Source organism: Theobroma cacao, chromosome 1 (genome assembly GCF_053813885.1).
Source record: "Theobroma cacao isolate CCN51 chromosome 1, ASM5381388v1, whole genome shotgun sequence".
NCBI classification, from domain to species: Eukaryota; Viridiplantae; Streptophyta; class Magnoliopsida; order Malvales; family Malvaceae; genus Theobroma; species Theobroma cacao.
In genome coordinates, this window is record NC_142639.1 from 7,235,253 (window position 1) to 7,255,331 (window position 20,079).

Here is a 20,079-nt window from a genome sequence, read left to right on the forward strand (position 1 = left end):
CTATTGTCATGTAGTCTAACCATTTAAATAAAAGAAAATGAATTTTAAAATGAATTTTTTTGAAAAGCAAGCTAGAAAGAATCCAAATGTTCGTTAAGAGTATATCCTTTTTGGTAATGAATAGGAGGGTGTTTCAGACCATAAAAAAGAGGTAAGCGGAGGAATTTCCTTTTTTATTAAAAAAGAAAAAGGAAAAAAGGAAATTTCGTAGTAAAAGAGTGCCGTTATAAAACGAGCGCACACCTTAGCTTGCTCTCTACTTTTCGTTGGGTTAAGCTCTTTGCTCACTCTCTCGGTCTCCCTCGCGCTCTCCCTCTGTCTTTCGCTTCCTCTCTCGCGGCTCCCTTCTCTTCGGGTACGATTCTTTGGTTTCTCTTTCTCTTTTTCTATGTAATTGAAATTCTTGTATGTTACATATACCAGTTGATTAGAGGTCATCCATTTGATCTGTGACTCTTTTTGTTTTTTTTTTTTTTGTTTTCTTTGATTTTGCGATTTAGGGTTTTCAATTGATTTAGGTTTTTTTTTTATTTGAATGAATTGATGTGTTGTTTGTTAATTCTAATGATACGGGAACCTTAATATGTTGAAATCAGGGTTCAATCTGTACGCCAAATGACTTTTGACCTCAGTTGGGAACAGCCGCCGTCGTTTCTTTGCTGTGATTTTGGGTTTATGAGCCGTGGGAGGCTCTGTTATTGTTCTCAAAAGATCTCTTTTAGGCATTGGACTTGGCCCGTTTTCTACGCGTCAAGTATTATTTGATCCTTTTTCTTTTTTTGGATTATTTGTTTTGGTTCTGCTGCTTTAGTCTAAGCAGAATCACAACTTCCATATTCACTTGCTCGTGAATTTAAGTTGTTTATTATTGGACATTGAGACTTCAAATTTTTGATGGGTAAAAACTTGTTGGCTCCGGGGTTTCGATTTCACCCCACTGATGTTGAACTTGTTAAATATTATTTGGAGAGGAAGGTATTGGGCAAAAAGCTTGCTTTCGAAGCAATTGCTGAGCTTGATATATACAAATATGCACCCTGGGATCTACCGGCTTTCTCTTGTTTAAAGACAGGGGATCTGAAATGGTTCTTCTTTTGTCCCATTGAGAAGAAATATGCCCGAGGGGCTAGATTTAATCGGGCTACCATGTATGGTTACTGGAAAACCACTGGAAAGGATAGAACTGTTACATACAAAGATGCAGTTGTGGGGATGATAAAAACTCTAGTTTTTCACCAAGGTAAAGCTCCACATGGGGACAGAACAGATTGGGTAATGCATGAATATAGACTTGAAGAAAAAGAATTGGCTGACAGAGGGGTTGTTCAGGATACATATGTGCTTTGTGTTGTTTTCAAGAAGGATGGTATGGGCCCAAGAAACGGTGCCCAATATGGAGCACCATTTAAGGAGGAAGATTGGAGTGATGATGAGGATGTAAATTTGGTTGGCACTGGCTTTCTTTCTGGCATGTCTACATTAGCCATCGGTGGTGCTAGTATCTTGTGTGCCCCGGAGAGCCTTTGTGCTGGAGCATCTGTTGCATCAAGTGGGTTGTATACTGTACCTCGAGTGGTTCATACTAATGCTGCTGCTAGTATTACCACTGTTATTGATAGTAATGCTAATGCTGCCCCTACAGTTGTGGATGCTCCTCAAGTTCCGGTGGTTGTTGATAAGGCTGTTCCTGCATCAACGGAGGCTCCTCAACTTGCTCAAGGTCCTCAGGTTCAAGAATTAAATGATGACATTGTATCAATGTTGGAATTCTTCAGAGAAGATGATGCATTCATTATGTATGACAATGGTCAAGTGACTGGTACTGCTAATGATTCTTTCTTCGAGGCTCCTCAAGTTTCTGATGATGATGATATTTCATCCATGTTGGCATTCTTCACGGAAGACGACAATTTGAACTGTGTGTTGTTTCCCTTTGAATAAGATGCCACAAAATATATACCCTTTACATATAACAACTAGTCTGCATTTTAATGTTCTTGATGAGTTATTGTGTTATTAGGAATAAATTTTCAGTTGTGTTGCTGCTGCTTGGTTTACCATTGTACTATGTAAGTGTTTAATTTGAGAATGAAAGTTGTGATGACTACCTTTTGGAATATGCCCCTTACTTGTTTCGCTTCAGTTGTTGTCTTATGGTTTTATGATAGCTTTGTGGAGTTTCAGTTTAAACGTGCCACCAGTTGTGTGGTGGTCTTTGACTGATATATGCTTATATCATGTTTTGCTTTTGTGAATCCAATACATGTATGAATCAATGCTTCATAGTCCCATCTATTAAAGACATTCCAGCATTCAATTTGTGCTTGTTTTATGTAGTTTTGGATACAGTCATAAGATGGCAAGTACAAGCAACATTAAAGTTGTAGAGAGATTTTGCTGGGAATGATTGTTGAAGATAGGAGAAAGATATATTCACAGATCATCTGAGAAGGCAATAGCATTAGCCCATGGATGAAAATGGGATTATAAAATGAAAATAGTCATTTACCACCATCATAGTTTTTAGTCTGACTGTAGGGTGTCTCTGTTCTGCTAAATAGCTCTCGACTTGCACTCATCTCGGTGGTTTGTTAGTAAAGACACTGTTACTTCCTAAAAACATTTGCTCATTCCCATTTCTGATTATTGGGCGCAACCTTTCATTACTTAGCTATTTGGATCGCTTGGCGTTGCAGTTGACTCCCAAAACTCCGTTCGGTTCCAAAAATCGAACCAACTGCGATCTATAGTTTGGGGAGGAAAGAACCGAATACCCATTCCTATTTTGAAATATGACAAAATTATCCCTCTATTAATTTTCAAATATTTTTGTATTCTCTTTCAAATGTACGTCATTACATTTTTTATGTATGGTTATACTATGGAATATAACTATTTTTAACTTGAAGTAAATTAATTTTTTTAAAATTTTAAAAATTATACCTTTTTATAAATTTTTAAAATTATTTTTTTGGTAAGATGTTACTTCAAATTTCAAGTAGTGAAAGTGCAAAAATGAAAACTAACTTCATCGTTGCGAATGTGGTAACCTGAATCTTTTTGTCACTTTATTTTAAAAATTTTTTATTTTAATTATTTAATTATTAAAAATTTATAATGCCTACAGAATCTTTCGTCTATTTGTTTTTTAAGGAAAGAAAAAACAAGTGTCAACCCCTAAAAATTGTTAGCACCTAATTTATTTATAAAAATTAATAATAATGAATGAAAATCATCAAATATAAATTTGCAGTAAAAAATGATAGATTTTATGAATTATATGGTTAATACTTTTTATTAATTAGAATTAGTTAATAAAACTTATGCGTAATTTGTGATGTCATCTATAATTATGGTACGGATATTTGAGCAAATTTTATATAAAATAGTTATGTGTCACATTGATTATATCTTAATATACAACCATTTCTTAATATATAATCACTTTTTTATTTGAAGAAGAAAAAAAATTCGAACTCGTTAAACAATTCCATGATAATGTTCCAAATACATAAAATGTTAATCACCTTAATCCTTATCCTTTGCTATGAAATTGGGTTTTATCATTACTTTTAAACCTCTTCATGCCTTTGCTAGTAATATTTTCATTTGATGCAGATAATGAGGTCGGTACTTCAAGAATATAGGGTTTTTTCATTTGATAATGAGGTCAGTAGTTTTCTTAAGAATAGAAACCATGCTTCTAGCTCATCATCATGCTGTGGGCAAAAGTCTGAGCAAGAGAATGAGGCTGAAAATTGATTCAGCAGAAGATAATAAGGCATTAATTGTTTGAGTTCAGGTTATTTAAAACTTTGACTAAAGAAGGTGAGACTGCAAGCCCATGGCTTTACCACGAAAACATTACAAAATACTACTGTTACTGCCCCTACGAGAGGATTTGACAAAATATTGCTCCTAAATTCTGACTGATTATTTGACCCACACCTAGTACACTGTATACCCAACCTTTTCTTTTCTCAAATTCTTTATTCTATAGTCTGTCTGCAACTCCATGGAGGGAAGTGAAGTGTTTTTCCTATTTATTTGTTTGGTGGCTTCCATGACTGAAAACATTATTAAAATTAGGCGGCATCTCATAACTTTTGACCACTGGTCGCCTCCTCAAACTTTTACTTGATCAATTCCACTTTTCTCAGAACTTTTATTTGATCAATTTCAGAGAAAATCTCTGACTAAAAAATCATCTTTACAATACTTTTTTTCATAATTTGTTAATATTTTACATTACTAGTGCTCTACTTTGACTACTATCACAACTTCTTCAACAAACGATTAAAATAACAGTAGGATGGACCAAGTAGCTTTTGAGTTCCCAATGTGGCCTTTGCAAGCCTATAAAAGCCTCAAAGTTCAGTTGCTGGAAACACACACTAAACACAAAAACAATTCAGTTCTCGAGAAGATGGTTTGCCAATATCTACTGGGAGCAATTCTGGCTTCTGTTTTGGGTCTTCTCTTGCTGTACAAGAAAATTCAGAAGCAGACATTTTCAATGAGCTCTGATAATGGATTACCCCGAGACTCAAGAGATAGGTAGGAGTGCAGATATAATCATCGTTGGGGCAGGGGTTGCTGGTTCTGCTCTTGCTTACACTCTTGGGAAGGTGACAACTCTCTCCCTCTCTAACAATCTGTGCCATTCTCTTTCCTTTCTTTATCTCATTTTTGAAGAGTTCCCAAATGTTCTTAAAAGTATTTTTGTTGCTCTTTCACTTGAGAATTCTGATGAGCATGTTTCTACTGCATGCTGAAGGATGGACGCCAAGTGAAATTGATTGAGAGAGACTTGACTGAACCTGATAGAATTGTTGGAGAACTTCTACAACCTGGAGGTTACCTTAAATTGATGGAGTTGGGGCTTGAGGGTAAGCATAAAGGGTTTATCTTGTACAACTTATGAAATTGCATATATTGTTAAGGAAATTATTATGCACTCTTATTTTTATATAAATAGCAGTAATTAATCATTGAAGTAGGCACTATGATTATAGTAACATGTGATGTGAGCTGTACGTATGTGGTTGCAGAATGTGTGAATGGGATTGATGCTCAGCGCGTGTTTGGATATGCTCTGTTTAAGGATGGGAAAAGCACTAAACTATCATATCCCTTGCAACATTTCGAATCAGATGTTGCCGGGAGAAGCTTCCATAATGGACGTTTCATTCAAAGAATGAGAGAAAAAGCATCAACCCTTCCCAAGTATCATCTCTGATCTCCTAAAATTTAGCCAAGTTAAAAGTAATTTATAATACCAATTCCTTACTAATTTGCATTGTCGATCAAATTTGTGTTTACAGTGTGAAACTAGAACAAGGAACTGTCACATCTCTAATTACTGAGAAGGGAACTGTTAAAGGGGTGCAGTACAAAACCAAGAATGGTCAAGAGCTGATAGCTAAAGCTCCCCTCACAATCGTATGTGATGGATGCTTCTCAAATTTGAGACTCTCTCTCTGCAATCCACAGGTGAAAACGATAAGTAAATAATTTTTATTCAATTAGTGAATCTGTCATGAAGTTAATCAACTGTTATTTTATGTCACACTCTTTTATTTGAAATATAGGATCATACATGTGACAGATTTCTTCGAGATATTGTCTTCCATTTTTCCATTCAAGTGTTCCTTCTCCCTAGATTGTGCAGTAGTTTTTAGTGTTTGTATTTATATAGCAAGTATTTCTGCAGGTTGACATCCCTTCTTGTTTTGTTGCTTTGGTCCTGGAGAACTGTCAGCTTCCATATGCAAATCATGGACACGTTATTTTGGCAGATCCTTCTCCAATCCTGTTTTATCCTATTAGTAGCACAGAGGTTCGTTGTCTGGTTGATGTACCTGGACAAAAGGTTCCCTCAGTCTCTAATGGCGAAATGTCCCATTTCTTGAAAACTGAGGTGGCTCCTCAGGTATATATGTCTTCTTGCTCGACCATTTTGCTAGTTAATAAGTTAACATGCACGGTTGCTTTAGTCTCTTGCTTTTGCCTTTTGTTGATTAAGTGAACCATATGAAATTCAAAAAAAAAAAAAAAAAGGAAGAAAAATCTATATGTGCTAGATCATTTTCATTATCTGTTGATGATTGTGGCAATGACCTGATGAACACCATACACTTAAGTTTAATAGTGTTGATTTGAGTTTTCAATTTATCTTTCTACATTAGCATTTCCATCTAAGTTTCACTTGAGGACTAATAAAAGAACACTGGTGTGCATGCACAGATCCCCCCTGAGCTATACAATACTTTCATATCTGCAATCAATAAGGGAAACATAAGAACGATGCCTAACAGAAGCATTCCTGCTTCTCCCTATCCAACTCCGGGTGCACTGTTGATGGGAGATGCATTTAACATGAGGCATCCTTTGACCGGTGGAGGAATGACTGTGGCACTCTCTGATATCGTCGTTTTAAGAGACCTCCTTAGACCTCTGCGCGATCTAAATGATGCATCTGCCTTGTGCAAATATCTGGAATCCTTCTACACTCTACGTAAGGTAAGCAAAACATAACTATGTATCTTACATATATTCCTGCACTCTATCTTACAGTAGGAAATAAAGTGTCAAAGCTAAGTAGCAGCAAAAATTAGTATTATACAACTGATAATTATGGAATCAAACAATGTGTGGACTTTATATTTCAGCCAACAGCATCTACCATAAATACACTAGCCGGTGCCCTCTATAAGGTGTTTAGCGGATCATCTGACCCAGCAAGGAGAGAAATGCGCAAAGCATGCTTCGATTATTTAAGTCTTGGCGGTGTTTTTTCAAATGGACCAATAGCTTTACTCTCTGGAATGAATCCTCGGCCATTGAAACTGATCCTACACTTCTTCGCTGTGGCTGTATATGGCGTTGGGCGCTTACTGCTTCCATTTCCTTCATTGAAACGCCTTCTACTTGGTGCTAGATTAATTTCGGTTGGTATCTTCATTGCTTAGTCTATTATCTTCTACATTGTGGACTATTCAAGGTAATCTAACAGGAATTATTGATGTTTCACATAATTCAGGGAGCATCAAGCATCATTTTCCCTATACTCAAGGCTGAAGGAGTTAGACAGGTGTTCTTCCCTGTAACCATACCAGCTTATTACAGAGTTCCTCCGGTTAATCTATGAGAACAGGAAACACAAGCAAAATTTCATTTTCGAACCCGTAAATTCTTTTATACGAGTTAATTTTTAAAATTTTTATTTGTAGCATACCATCTCTTGTCAAAAAGGAAGAGAGAGATAAGGATCCGTAACAGGGACAAAAAAAATCCTGTTCAATTTCACTGCTAGTTATAGATTTGTAGGATTTAAAGCTGTTGAGTAGCTTCTAAAATTTTCATAGTAAATGGAGTTAATTTTCAGTATATGACTTGTACTGGCTTCACTGGTGATGTGAATTTGATTGCATAATTATGTACGTTGGGATGGAGAAGAGGAGCCGAGCCACCATTATTTTTGTTGCCCCACGGCAGTTATGAATACTTGGATAAAGCAATCGAAAAACCAAATTATTGTGGTCATATCAGCAGGCCCGGCCCTTGGGTAAAGCCACCCAAGCAAGGGCTTTAGATCCCCAATTTAGAGAGGTCCCAAATTTGAAAAAGGTTTTATAATTTTATAATATAATTAATTATATTAAAAAATATAAAAATAATTAATAATTAATAAAATTATTTATTTTCTTACTTTTTTAATTATGTGGTTAATAAATTTTAATTTTTTATCATTTCTTAATTTCTAGAATGCTATTAATTGTCAATTATTTTTCTTATTTTCAATCAACTAACAGTCATATATATTTAATCATTTTCAACAACTATTTTTTTCTTTTATATAAAATCAATTGTTTTTTTTCAATGTATAATATCTATTTTGACATTCTTTTTTTCTCATTTGTTCTTTCTTCTTTTTCTTTTCTTTAATTTTCCTTCAAAGAATAAATAAAAAAGTATTCAATAATTAAGTACTATTATTCTAATATTCACAGATTGTTTATTTTAATTTAGAATTTATATAATATTATTATATTATTTTTATTTTATGTGATTTTTTTTTTATAATTGGGGAAGGGGGATTCAAACTCTGCTCTTTAGGCAGAAGATTATACATCAACCAATGAGATAAATGCTCGGATACTTATTTTATGTGATAATTGATTTATTTGAATTAAAAATTTTGATTGATAATTTATATTAGTCATTTAAAAAATATATGATAGTCGCTTTAGACCTTAAACCTTATTGGGTCACCCCTGCATATCAGCTCCAAGTTTCTAAGGACTGATTTTCCGAAATTAGAATTAGATTAGAAGATTGACCACACCAACCATCAAGAATCAAGTTCCTAAAAACAAGTGCCAACTGAGTCCCCCGTCTATTTGTTTTTTAAGGGAAAAAAAAACAAAAACAAGTGTCAGCACCTAAATATCGTTAGCACCTAAGTTATTTATGAAAATTTAATATAATTTTGAAGTAAAATTTTTAGATTTTATGAATTATATGGTTAATACTTTTTATTAATCAGCATTAGTTTTTTTTTCATCATAATCAGCATTAGCTAATAAAACTTAAGCACAATTTGTGATGCCATTTATAATCACGGCATCGATACTTGAGCGAATTTTATATAAAATATTAAGGATATCTTAATTCACAATCAGATCTTAATATAGAATCAGTTTCTTATTTGAAAGAAGAAAAGATTTTGTACTCATTAAACAATGAAAACACATACCTAACACTAAATTAAATACATATAATTCTTTTTTTTATAAGTTAAAAAAAAATAAAATTTAACATATCACGTCTATCATATATATTTCCAAATATGCAACTTACATTTTAAATATCATTTATGAACATTAATTAAGGAAATAATATCTTATCATTTGAGCTCGCATGGGATATATATGTACAAAATAATTCATTTCTTTTTTTTATTTTAAATATGAATGTAAGGGATATTTCCATATATGCTAAAACATCAATTTCATACCATTTTTTTTCTCTAGTATGGATGATAATATATACTTAGTCAACAAATGGATATTAGATAATATATTTAAAAAAAAATCGAAAATAAGTGAATTGATAACGTTGAAGCAAGATCCCATATCTCTATAAACTAATAAATTCATTACATTCGCCGGTTATCATTTGTAATTAGCATGTTTGTTCTCATTATTATTTGTAATTATCTTATCCATAATAAATATTTATTGTTTGCAATGAGAGCACGCTTATTTATTTATTTTTTTTGTGGGGGGTGGGGTTTAAAAGCAATTAGCACCTTCCTAATTTGACTTAGTTTTGGATAAAAGCAAATACAACATGCAAAATCCAGCAGAATATTTGCACATGGACATGGTGTCTTCTTAATTAAGCTTAAGCTTAAGCAGACATTACTTTGTTCAGTTTTCTTTGAGTCATTAGGCAGAATTTTCAACAACGTGAAGGGAGGAATGAGTTGTCTACAATCTCTAAACACTTCCAAAATCATTATTAATTCAATTTAATCCCATCTCAAATTAAGTGAGACAAATTATGAAATGACAGATAAAGTGAGTTCATCCAACATGAGAATTATTGGTGATATTCAAATGGAGTAATCATATTCCCATTTGAGTGGACTGAATGGAAACTTAGTGTTCCAACACTCAAAATAGTTATTATTACTTTTAAAACGTGGTCAATATAGAAGAATCTGTAAGTTCTGTTGTTTTATTTTTCATTGCAATGGGTAAGTTAGGTAAAGCACGAGTTCAAGTGTAATCAGCATCGGCATGCAAAACATCAATAACATCGTTTTCCTTCTTCATTACATGAAACTCATTTGGTTTTAAATCTATAATTGATATCATTTTCTTTCCTAAGCTGCACGCGTGAAAATAAATATTTTTTTTCTAAACACTGATAAAGGTTTATATTTAACGCAATATCTGTGTATTGATTACATACACTGTCAGTAAAAGAGAGATTGTCATCTTATTAATGAATAATTAATTCAAAATTTTAAAAATTTATATTTAATTATTATTTTTTTTTAAAATTTCTTCCTATTGCATATTCGAAAGATGCACATCTCTGCAGATTTTTTTGCTGTTCGGCAGCACCTTCTTGATTTGATTCGATTCTGGCCGGTTTCCTCTGCTTGTTCTCCCTAGCGTGAGCTTGGAAAACTGGGGCTGTCATGTGGATGGTGCGATTTTCTCCCATGTCGTCTTATTGATCCTTCTTTTTTTTTGTGATTTCTTGCATGCGCTGAGATGATCGGCATCCACCGAAGGGATCTCTGCGGTGGGTGTGCTCTTTGGAGGATCTTGCTGTCTAGATTCGGGTTGATTTTAGGATGCTTTAGTTTTCAGGACTGGATTCTGTTCAGGGAATGTCATGCCAATTTGCTCTGGACAAATTCTTTTTTGTTCAGTAGAGTACAGACTTTCATCTAGCTAAAACAACTTTTATGTACCAAGAATCTCTAGTCAATCATAAGACTCTAAGTGACAGGTTGAAGGCTGACTCAATAAAATTAACACTTTTTTTTTAAAAAAAATCACTTTGTGTGTATATTCCTTGAATTAAAAGTTAATTTCGAATATCTTTTTTTTAATTAAAAAAAATCTTTACATAAGAAATTAAAAAATTCTCTTTTTTAAAACGAGAGAAACAAAACCCAAATTTTCATTTTTTTAAAATAAAGAACTAACCTTAAATATAAAAGGTTATAAAGCTTGACAAATGCACATAAGAGAAGAAAAGAAACCCAAAATCTTATGTGATAAATAGGTGCAAATTAAACTTTTAAGTTTGCTATATACTCCATCTTATTGCTTCACTCAATTCATCCCCATCAGGACTCCAAAACCCATTGAAGCTTTCAACATTATGACTATTTACATTTCACATTTGTTTTACTTAGGGGTGAGCAAATGGATAAATTGAGTGGTTTGGTTTATCATATTTAAGAATCAAATGGATCAAATATTTTTGAAAAATCGATTAAACATAAAGGAAGACCAAACCAACTAAATATAGAATTAGTTTGGTTTTGAAATAATGGATCAAAATTTTATTATTTTTTTAAATTATAATATTAAAACTTAAAAATTTCATCCATAATTATAAAATATACAAATAATCTAAACATAAAAATTAAGGTGATAACTAATATAAAATTATTAATCGTAATCATATAAATAAAGTTTATTATTAGTTATAATAATACTTATGTATAAATTAAATAAAAATATATAATATTTATACAATTGTATATATATATATATATATATATATATCATAAAAAACATTACTAAGAAGTAATAATTATAATATATTAATATGTTGGATATTTACTATCATATATTATAATATTAACATATAAGTTATATAATTTAAAATATATAACTTGTAATTTCATATTAATACAGATGTATAAATAAATAAATAAATATACATAGTTAATATTAAATTGTTATATTTATAATTTGTATACATATATATAATAAACTAATATATTTTAAGTATATTATTAATTAAGTTTACTATTAATTCTTCTTAATATATATGAAAAATTAGTTTGATTTTTTAGGTGGATTGATCTAAAAATTTTAAAACTGATCAGAATCGATCAAAAAACTAAATAGATTGAAAATTTTGGAGCAATGGACCAAATAAACTAATTAGACCGAACCATTTTACTCCAATCATATATAATTTGAGTAGATAATTGATTTGATTTAGTTTTATTTACCCCTAATTTTACTTTTTACACTCTTTCGCAACATTGTGAACCTAATTGGAGGCCTTCGCTGGATGTGGTAAGGTCATGAGGATGAGTGAAAGTTGGATTCAAACCTAAAATAAGGGAACAAAAGAGATAGAAAAACTCACACAAAAATTATATTTATTTGTTTTTAAAGATTTTTAAAATTTAAAATTTATTAATTAATGAGATAACAATATATAATTAATTGATAATGTATTAAATATAAACTCATCAATTAAGCTATTCCATTATTGATTGAAGTCGTTTTTCAGCAGTCAAGACAAAGAATATCATTTATAGAAGAATATAAAGTAGGTAAGGGCGAGATCCACAAATTTTTTACTTTCTAAAATTAACTAGGCGATCAAAAGTGAAACACTATCGATTCATGTATGACGGTGATATCTTATGCCACTTAAAAGTGGAATGTTTGTGATATTTTATGTCACTTAAAAGTGGAATGTGGTGACAACTCATTAAATGGGCTCAAGTGGGGGTAATGTATGGACTAAAAGGTCATAGAATGAGTCTGGATTAGGTTGAACATTCATGTCTCCCTTTGCAAAAGTCAAGCACATGCTCAGCTGATTTGTCAAATTTATATATTATTTTATTATTGAAAATAACCCTACGAGTGTCCCTGGTCCAAGGGCACATCAGCAAGTCAATTCTTATCAAACAGATGTGTCATCAAGTTGGAATTTAATGGCATTTCTGGAAAATGACAAATTGAGAAAGTCTTTTGGATAGAAAAAAGAGAAAAATATATTTAAAATAAGCCTCCCATATCCATATCCCTGCATTAGAATAAAGTGGGACAAGCATGGTCTCCAAGCCTCCAAAGGCATAAAAAGATGCTACAAGTGTTTGATAATTACAAACAAATCCTTCTAAATTTACAGACAAATTATCCTGATATTCCATCATATCACCATCAACTAGGTTTTCCAAATGGTAAAAAGATTTATCAAATCTCTGTACTCTTCAATTTTATTTAATTTAGTCTATGTACTCAAAATCAAAGCAATTTAGTTCCTTAATTTTAAAAATTTCATCAATTTAGTCTCTCCTCTTAACAGTATCTAATTTTTTCATTAAAAGATGACGTCAGTGATGATGTTAGCGTTGACGTGTCACATTTTGATGACATGAAAATGCCACGTGGCATTAGGTGATGACATGGCATTCCCATGTGGCATTAGACGATGATGTGTCAATGCTGACGTGGCACTGACATGCTAACTTGTCAGTGTCACGTGGCAGATCAAAACAATTTCAAAAAAAAAATTCTGCATATCATATGGACTAAATTGAATAAAAATATATAGTATATGAATTAAATTAAACAAAATCGAGATGTTGAGGGATTAAATTGAAAAAAATATTTGAAAAATATAAATCTTTAAGTATATTATTGATATGCTTATTAATAAACCAAATATTTAAGTGTAAAAGATTTATGGTGCTAAAAATATATATAAATACTTTCTTACTTGATTATTTGATTTTAAAACATGTAAATTAATTTATTTTTTTACAAAAATTAAGTTTGAATTCTCCTTCTATAAAAAAAAATTTGAAAAAATTTCATACTTGAAGTCAAATTTAGATGAATAACTTGTATTATGTTAAAATAAAATAATATAAAATGACTAAATAATTTTTTTCTTCTATTTATAACAGTAGAAAAATTTGAAATTTATTTAACTTAGTTTTTAACTTGAATTAAAGTCAAATTAACAAAATATGTTGATTTAGTTCTTTTCTTTTTTTTAAAAAAAAATGAAGAACTGATATTTAGAGTTAGCAATGATTATAAATAATTCTTCGTTTTGACTTGCTCAATTTGGACATGACAAACCTCTTATTACAACCATATAATCTAAGCTCCACCATTTCAATCTTTTATTTATTTTTTATATTTTTATTTTGTTTGATATTTTAAGTTATATTTTTTAAGTTGAAATTTTCTAAATTAAAGATTGCATTTATAGTTGATGAAGTTAAATATAATTGTAATTATTTGTACCATTTTATTTTATTAATAAAATTTTTGTAGATCCAAACAAATAATTTAAATTTAAATTTAGATTAAAATTATTGTAGTATTTGAATTTAAATAAAATCATTTTATAAGAAATTTTAAGTAAATTTAAATAAATGATAAATTGGGTAAAAGTTGAATAATTTCAGAAGAATGTGTATTTGTAAATTGTGAAAGTTGTAACTAAATCAACATATTTTGCTAATTCGAGTAAATTTAAATAAAAGATAAATTAGATAAAAGTTGAATAATTTCAAAAGAATGTGTATTTGTAAATGGTGAAAGTTGTAACTAAATCAACATATTTAGTCATTTTATATTATTTTATTTTAACGTAATGCAAGTTATTTATCTAAATTTGACTTTAGGTATGAAATTTTTTCAAAATTTTTTTTTTATAGAAGGAGAATTCAAACTTAATTTTTGTAAAAAGATAAATTAATTTACATATTTTAGAATCAAATAATGAAGTAAGAAAATAATTATATATATATATTTTTTTAGCACCATAAATTTTTTACACTTAAATATTTAGTTTATTAATAAGCATATTAATAATCTACTTAAAGATTTGTATTTTTCAAATATTTTTTTTAATTTAGTCCCTCAACATCTCAATTTCGTTCAATTTAGTTCCTGTACTATAATTTTTGTTGAATTTAGTTCCTATGATATGGTAGAATTTTTTTTAAAATTTTTTTAATTTGCCGTGTGGCACTGACATATCAGCATGTAAGTGCCATATCAGTACTAACACATCATCGTCTAGTGTCGCGTGGCATTGCCATATCATCATCTGATGCCACATGGTATTGCCACGTCATCAAAATGTGATACGTTAACATTGACGTCATTGTTAATGTCATCTTTTAACAGAAAAATTAGATGTTGTTAAGGGGAGGGACTAAATTGACAAAATTTTTAAAATTATGGGACTAAATTGCTTCGATTTTGAGTATAAAGACTAAATTGAACAAAATTAAAAAGTACAAGGGTTGGACAAGTTTTTTTACCCTTTTCAAATAAAGGCCCATTCAAAAGTTTTATCCACCAAACTTTCAGAACATCTATTTAACGCTAATTGCATTAAATATAAATAGCATTTACCTATCCTATCAAAAAGCAAAATGATAAAATTTCTATAATGAGCGGTTATGGCTGTTAGCTGAAACCTTAAAAGAGCTCGTTCAACCAGGATGCTTCTGTTTTCCTGCTCTTTTTCATCATCACAAACCTTTTGAGCCATTGATTCTTGGAACTCATCAATTGAACTTAACTTTTCAAGAATTAACCTTTCTTGCTTGGCATATTCCTGATCAGGGTTGGATTCTAGAAATTGAAGGTCATCTAAATCAGTCAGTGGAATATGGTGACAATTATAGATGAAGGACCTTAGAACTCATTGGTTGGGTTCAAGTGGTTATTTTAGGTTTAAGGAGGTAAAAGTAAAAAATTTAATATTTGAGGGTAAAATTATAAAATTTGTTAAAAAATAAAGATAAAATTATAAATATTAAAAAAATAAAATATATATATATATATATTATAAATGGTTGGAATTTGGGAAGGTCCTAGACTAAGTTTTGTTCAAGTTGAACATTCATGTCTCCCTTTACAAAAGTCAAGTCCAGGCTCAGTCGATATGTCAAATTTATAATTATTTTATTATTAAAAATAACCATAAGAGTCTCCCTCATCCAAGTGCACATAAGTAAGTTAATTCTTTTATCAAATAGACATGTCTTCAAGTTGGAATTTAATGACACTTCTAGAAGTTGACAAATTGAGAAATTTTTTTTTTGAAGATTAACAAATTGAGAAAGTTATTTAAACAAGTATTTAGATTCTACAAATTGAAAGTCATCTAAATTAGTCAGTGGAATGCGGTGACAATTATATACGAGGGACCTAGAACTCATTAGTTGGGTTCAAGTGGCTGGTGTTATGTATTGACTAAAAGGTCATAGACCAAGTCTTGTTCAAGTTGAACATTCTTGTGTCCCTTTACAACAGTCAAGCCCAAATAGAAAAGCAAAATTAATTTGACTTTTATTCATTGGTTGATAAAGTACAATTATTTATGCAAAGAATTAATTGGCTGCTCCCAAAGGATACTTCTTTAGATCAAGCTCATTATACTTATCAAAATTATCCTACACAAGAAAAAGATTATATCAATTAAAGAGATAATATTGGATTGGATAAAATCAAGCCAATTTTCCTTGTAATCTTCACTACTCCACCTCAAGTTGGAGTGTGAAGAGTTGAAACACCCAACTTGCCGAGTAACTCATGAAAATGATCCTGTCCAAGTACCTTAGTAAAAATATCTGCCAGTTGAAATTTTGAAGTGATGAATCGAGGAATCAAAGTTTGAGGTTGAATATGTTGGCGTATGCAATGACAGTCAATTTCTATGTGTTTCGCATGTTCATGAAACAATGGATTGGCAGTTATATGGATGGCAGCCTGATTATCACAAAAAAGTGATATTGGATTAGTGCAAGGCACTTGTAGCTCTCGTAATAACTGTACCAAGCAAATAATTACACTAAAAATGGTGGCCATGGCTCGATATTTTGCTTCCACAGAGGAAAGTGAAACAACTGTCTATTTCTTCGATTGCCATGAGACCAGTGATGACCCAAGAAATATAATGTAGCCAGTAGTAGACCGACGAGTGGTAAAACATCCTACCCAATCTAAATTACAATATGCCCGAAGAGACAATGAACTATTATAAGGTAACAGAAGTCCTTGCCCTGGGGCATTCTTGAGATATCAAAGCACACGAAAAGTTGCATCCAAGTGTGGTTGCTGAGGATTGTGCATGAACTGACTTAATATGTGTACATCATAACTAATATTTGGCCTTGTGATAGTGAGATAAAGCAAGCGCCAAACAAGTCATCGATATAAAGACCAAGATCAATACAAAGGGACCCAGTATTTGATGCAAGCTTGTGTTGTTGGTCCATTGGGTATGGTGAAGGCTTGCTTATTATCAAGCCACATTCAGACAAAATATCTAATGCATATTTGTGCTTAGGGATGTCAACAGGTCGAGAACCCTATAATTTCAAGATACCCGAACCCTAACCCTATAAAAAATCAACTACCTTAACCCTATTAATTACCCGAATAATTTTAAAATTACTGCCATAACCCTAACCCTGTTACATTTTTACTACCCTATAATTACCCTAACCCGTTTAAAAACCCGATTAGATTAAAAAAATTATTTAAATCTTCTTCATAGGTACCCAATTACCTAAACCTATATACATATACAATAATATTTCTCTACGTGTTTCATAAAATTACTACTAATTAAATTAATAAAAATAAAAATAATAAAATTTAAATTTAAATAATAAAAAACAAAGATCTTAAACATAAACTTAAATAACTAAAAACAAATATCCATACAATGATATAAACTTAAATAACTATACATAAATATCCAAATAACAACATAAACTTAAATAACTAAACACAAAGATCCAAAAAAATAACATAAACTTCAATAACCAAGCACATATATCCGAACAACAACAACATAAACTTAAATAACTAAAATAAATATACAAACAACTAATTAAACAACATTACAAATTGACAATAAGGCAAGCTCATGAACAATTCAATCATCTTCTTCTGTGTCAGTGTCAACAAGCGTGGCAATTGAATCTTCAATTGTTATACATGATCCTACACTAATAAAAAAAATAAGCATATATATAACACTTAGGATAATAGATAATTTCTAAAGAAAAGAAATGAAATAAAAATATAATGAATTTATTTACCTTTCGTTTCATTCCTTAACCAATTTTGAGTGCACATCAATGCCTCCAAAGTGTATGGTTTAAGCCTACTTCGATGGTCACTCACCACTCTCCCACCAATACTAAAGACTGACTCAGATGCAACTGTAGAAATAGGAATAGCAAGAAAATCTCTGGCAATCATTTGCAAAGTGGGATACTTGATCCCATTTGTCTTCCATCAATTCAAAATATCAAAAGTTTTAGTGAATGGCAAAATTTTGTCTTCTAAATAATGATCCAATTATAACTTCCCATGCCCATCAGTAGAAGAATAAAGAAATTCATACAAATCATCTGGATTGGGTGATTCATCAAATGTTGTTGTTAATGAACTTTGAAAAAACTCTGATTTTAGATTGGTGGATCTACTCTGGTATTCTTGAAGTAAATCATAACAAGTTTTCCTAACTTTTTCAATCTCATAATTTGCAGCACCACCATAAATTTTAGGAAAATAATACTCAATCACCTTCATTTTATACCTAGGATCCAAGATAATCGCCACAGCTAGCACAATATGAATATCCTTCAAATATTTTTCAAACTTATCAAACATTTTCTTTGCCATTGCACTAATTGTCACATCATCAGAGCACATCCAATTCACAATTGCAATTCGAAGTTTACAAACTTTGACAAAAAACCAATTTGCAGTAGGATACTCTATCCCAGAAAATAAAGTAGTGAGATCATAAAAGATTTCCAACTTGTCAACAAGATTTTTTGCTCTCTCCCACTTTCTCACTAGGCACATAAGAGTAACCTTAGTCTCTAAGTTTCAACTTAGGGAAGAGATCTTTATATCCTATAGCAGTCCGAAGCATCACATAAGTTAGATTCCATCTAGTTCTATAATCTAGACTCAACTTTTTAGAATATGACACTTTAGCTTGTCGAGCCACTTCTTCAAAATTTTCCACTCTAGATGGACTAACTGACCAATATACTACACTATCACGAGCATTTTCAATCACATCTTCAATCACAGATAATCCATCTTTAGCAATCAGATTCAATATATGTGCACATCATCTCATGTGAAGAAGTTTTCCATCAAGTAAAAGTTCAGAACCCAAGTGATACATTAGGATAGAAATCATACCATCATTAGAGCTACAATTATCCACAATGATAGTAGAGAGTTTGCTCTCTGTATACCATTCAGTCAAAGCATTCATCGCTTCTTGAGCAAGAACATCCATCGTGTGAGGTGCTGGGACATATACAAATCTGCATGTTTACAAAAAAATATTAATGAATTTGATTAAATTTGTTTTATAAAACCATTAATCTATAACATAACACAATTTAAAGAATTAGAATAAAATTGCTTACCTCAAGATATAGCTTTGCAACTCTCGAGATTCATCAATATAATGAGCAGTGACGGACATGTAACCTTTCTTTTGATTTGAAATCCACATATCCATTGTGATTGCTATGCGACTTTTTAACTTCTCAAACCCCTGTTGTAGCTTGGATTTCTTTGAGCAATAAATCTTGTGAATGTCCTCTTTAATTGTATTGCGAGAAACCATCTTAAACAAGAGTTGAAGAGCGGCAACAAACTTCTTAAAACCAACATGAGAAACAATAGAATGCGGATACTCATACAAGATTATAGCACAAGCCAAATCATGTCTTGAAATGTCTTGATCAAATGTGTAATTTTTAATATGAACCTTCCCATCAGCTTGTGTATCTATGCCAAGTTGCTTTTGCTTTTCAAAGCATTGTTCAATGCTTGAATTTTTTCTCCTTACACAAGTATTCATGTGATTTTTCAAAGCGGTTGTTCCATTCTTGCTATTGGCCTTAAGAATAGCTTTACAATAATTATAACTTGCCGCATCTTCCCCATCGATATTTTTCTTTTCAAAATGATTCCAAACCTCCGAAGTTAATTTTTGACGACGTTTGGTACTTGAACTACACAATGGAGGTTTACTTCCAGTAAGCGAGATCAAAGCTTGACTACCACTAGTAGGAGTTTCAGAAGGCTCAATTATAGGTATTTGTTGTGAACTTGACCCTACATATGCTGACAATTGAGAAGGGGTCTTATTGCAATTATAATTAACATTATCATCACATTTGTCAATTGCATCCATTTTTCAAAAGACCTAGAAACATAAAAATAACAAAATATGATAAGCACAGAAATAATATATGCAGAGAAGATAGATGGTAATGATAATTACAGATGTCCCAATGAAGCATTACATTGAAGTCTTTGGAATCTCCAACTTCTATTGGTCTTAGCCATTAAAATAAAGCAAAAAGAAATAAAGAATAGAGCAGTTAAACCACTGGCCAATCAATCAAAGCAGCTCAACTAACTGTGTAGAGAGTTGGAAAGTGAAAAAACCAACTTTAATCACTACAAAAAGCTATCTATCTTCCAATTCCTACTTTAT

General features: G+C 31.2%; 1 protein-coding gene, 1 non-coding gene and 1 pseudogene across 3 annotated transcripts; all 3 read left to right on the plus strand.

Moving 5' to 3' along the window:
• The first annotated feature begins 221 nt into the window (after positions 1 to 221).
• On the plus strand, positions 222 to 2,119 carry LOC18611833 (NAC domain-containing protein 82 pseudogene; annotated as a pseudogene). The gene is made up of 2 exons (XR_016025759.1): positions 222 to 355; positions 597 to 2,119. The product of XR_016025759.1 is annotated as an NAC domain-containing protein 82 pseudogene (transcript).
• Positions 2,120 to 4,783: 2,664 nt separating this feature from the next.
• Positions 4,784 to 7,369, plus strand: LOC18611834 (squalene monooxygenase SE1-like). The gene is made up of 7 exons (XM_088805273.1): positions 4,784 to 4,889; positions 5,052 to 5,226; positions 5,325 to 5,493; positions 5,714 to 5,932; positions 6,247 to 6,522; positions 6,672 to 6,950; positions 7,043 to 7,369. The coding sequence occupies exons 1-7, from the start codon at positions 4,871 to 4,873 to the stop codon at positions 7,148 to 7,150; spliced, it is 1,245 nt and encodes a 414-aa protein (XP_088661399.1). The 5' UTR covers positions 4,784 to 4,870; the 3' UTR covers positions 7,151 to 7,369.
• A 6,219-nt stretch (positions 7,370 to 13,588) lies between these two features.
• LOC148764488 (small nucleolar RNA snoR8a) lies at positions 13,589 to 13,679 on the plus strand. Its single transcript, XR_016024358.1, has one exon. It is a non-coding gene; the product is annotated as a small nucleolar RNA snoR8a (small nucleolar RNA).
• The last annotated feature ends 6,400 nt before the right edge of the window (positions 13,680 to 20,079 follow it).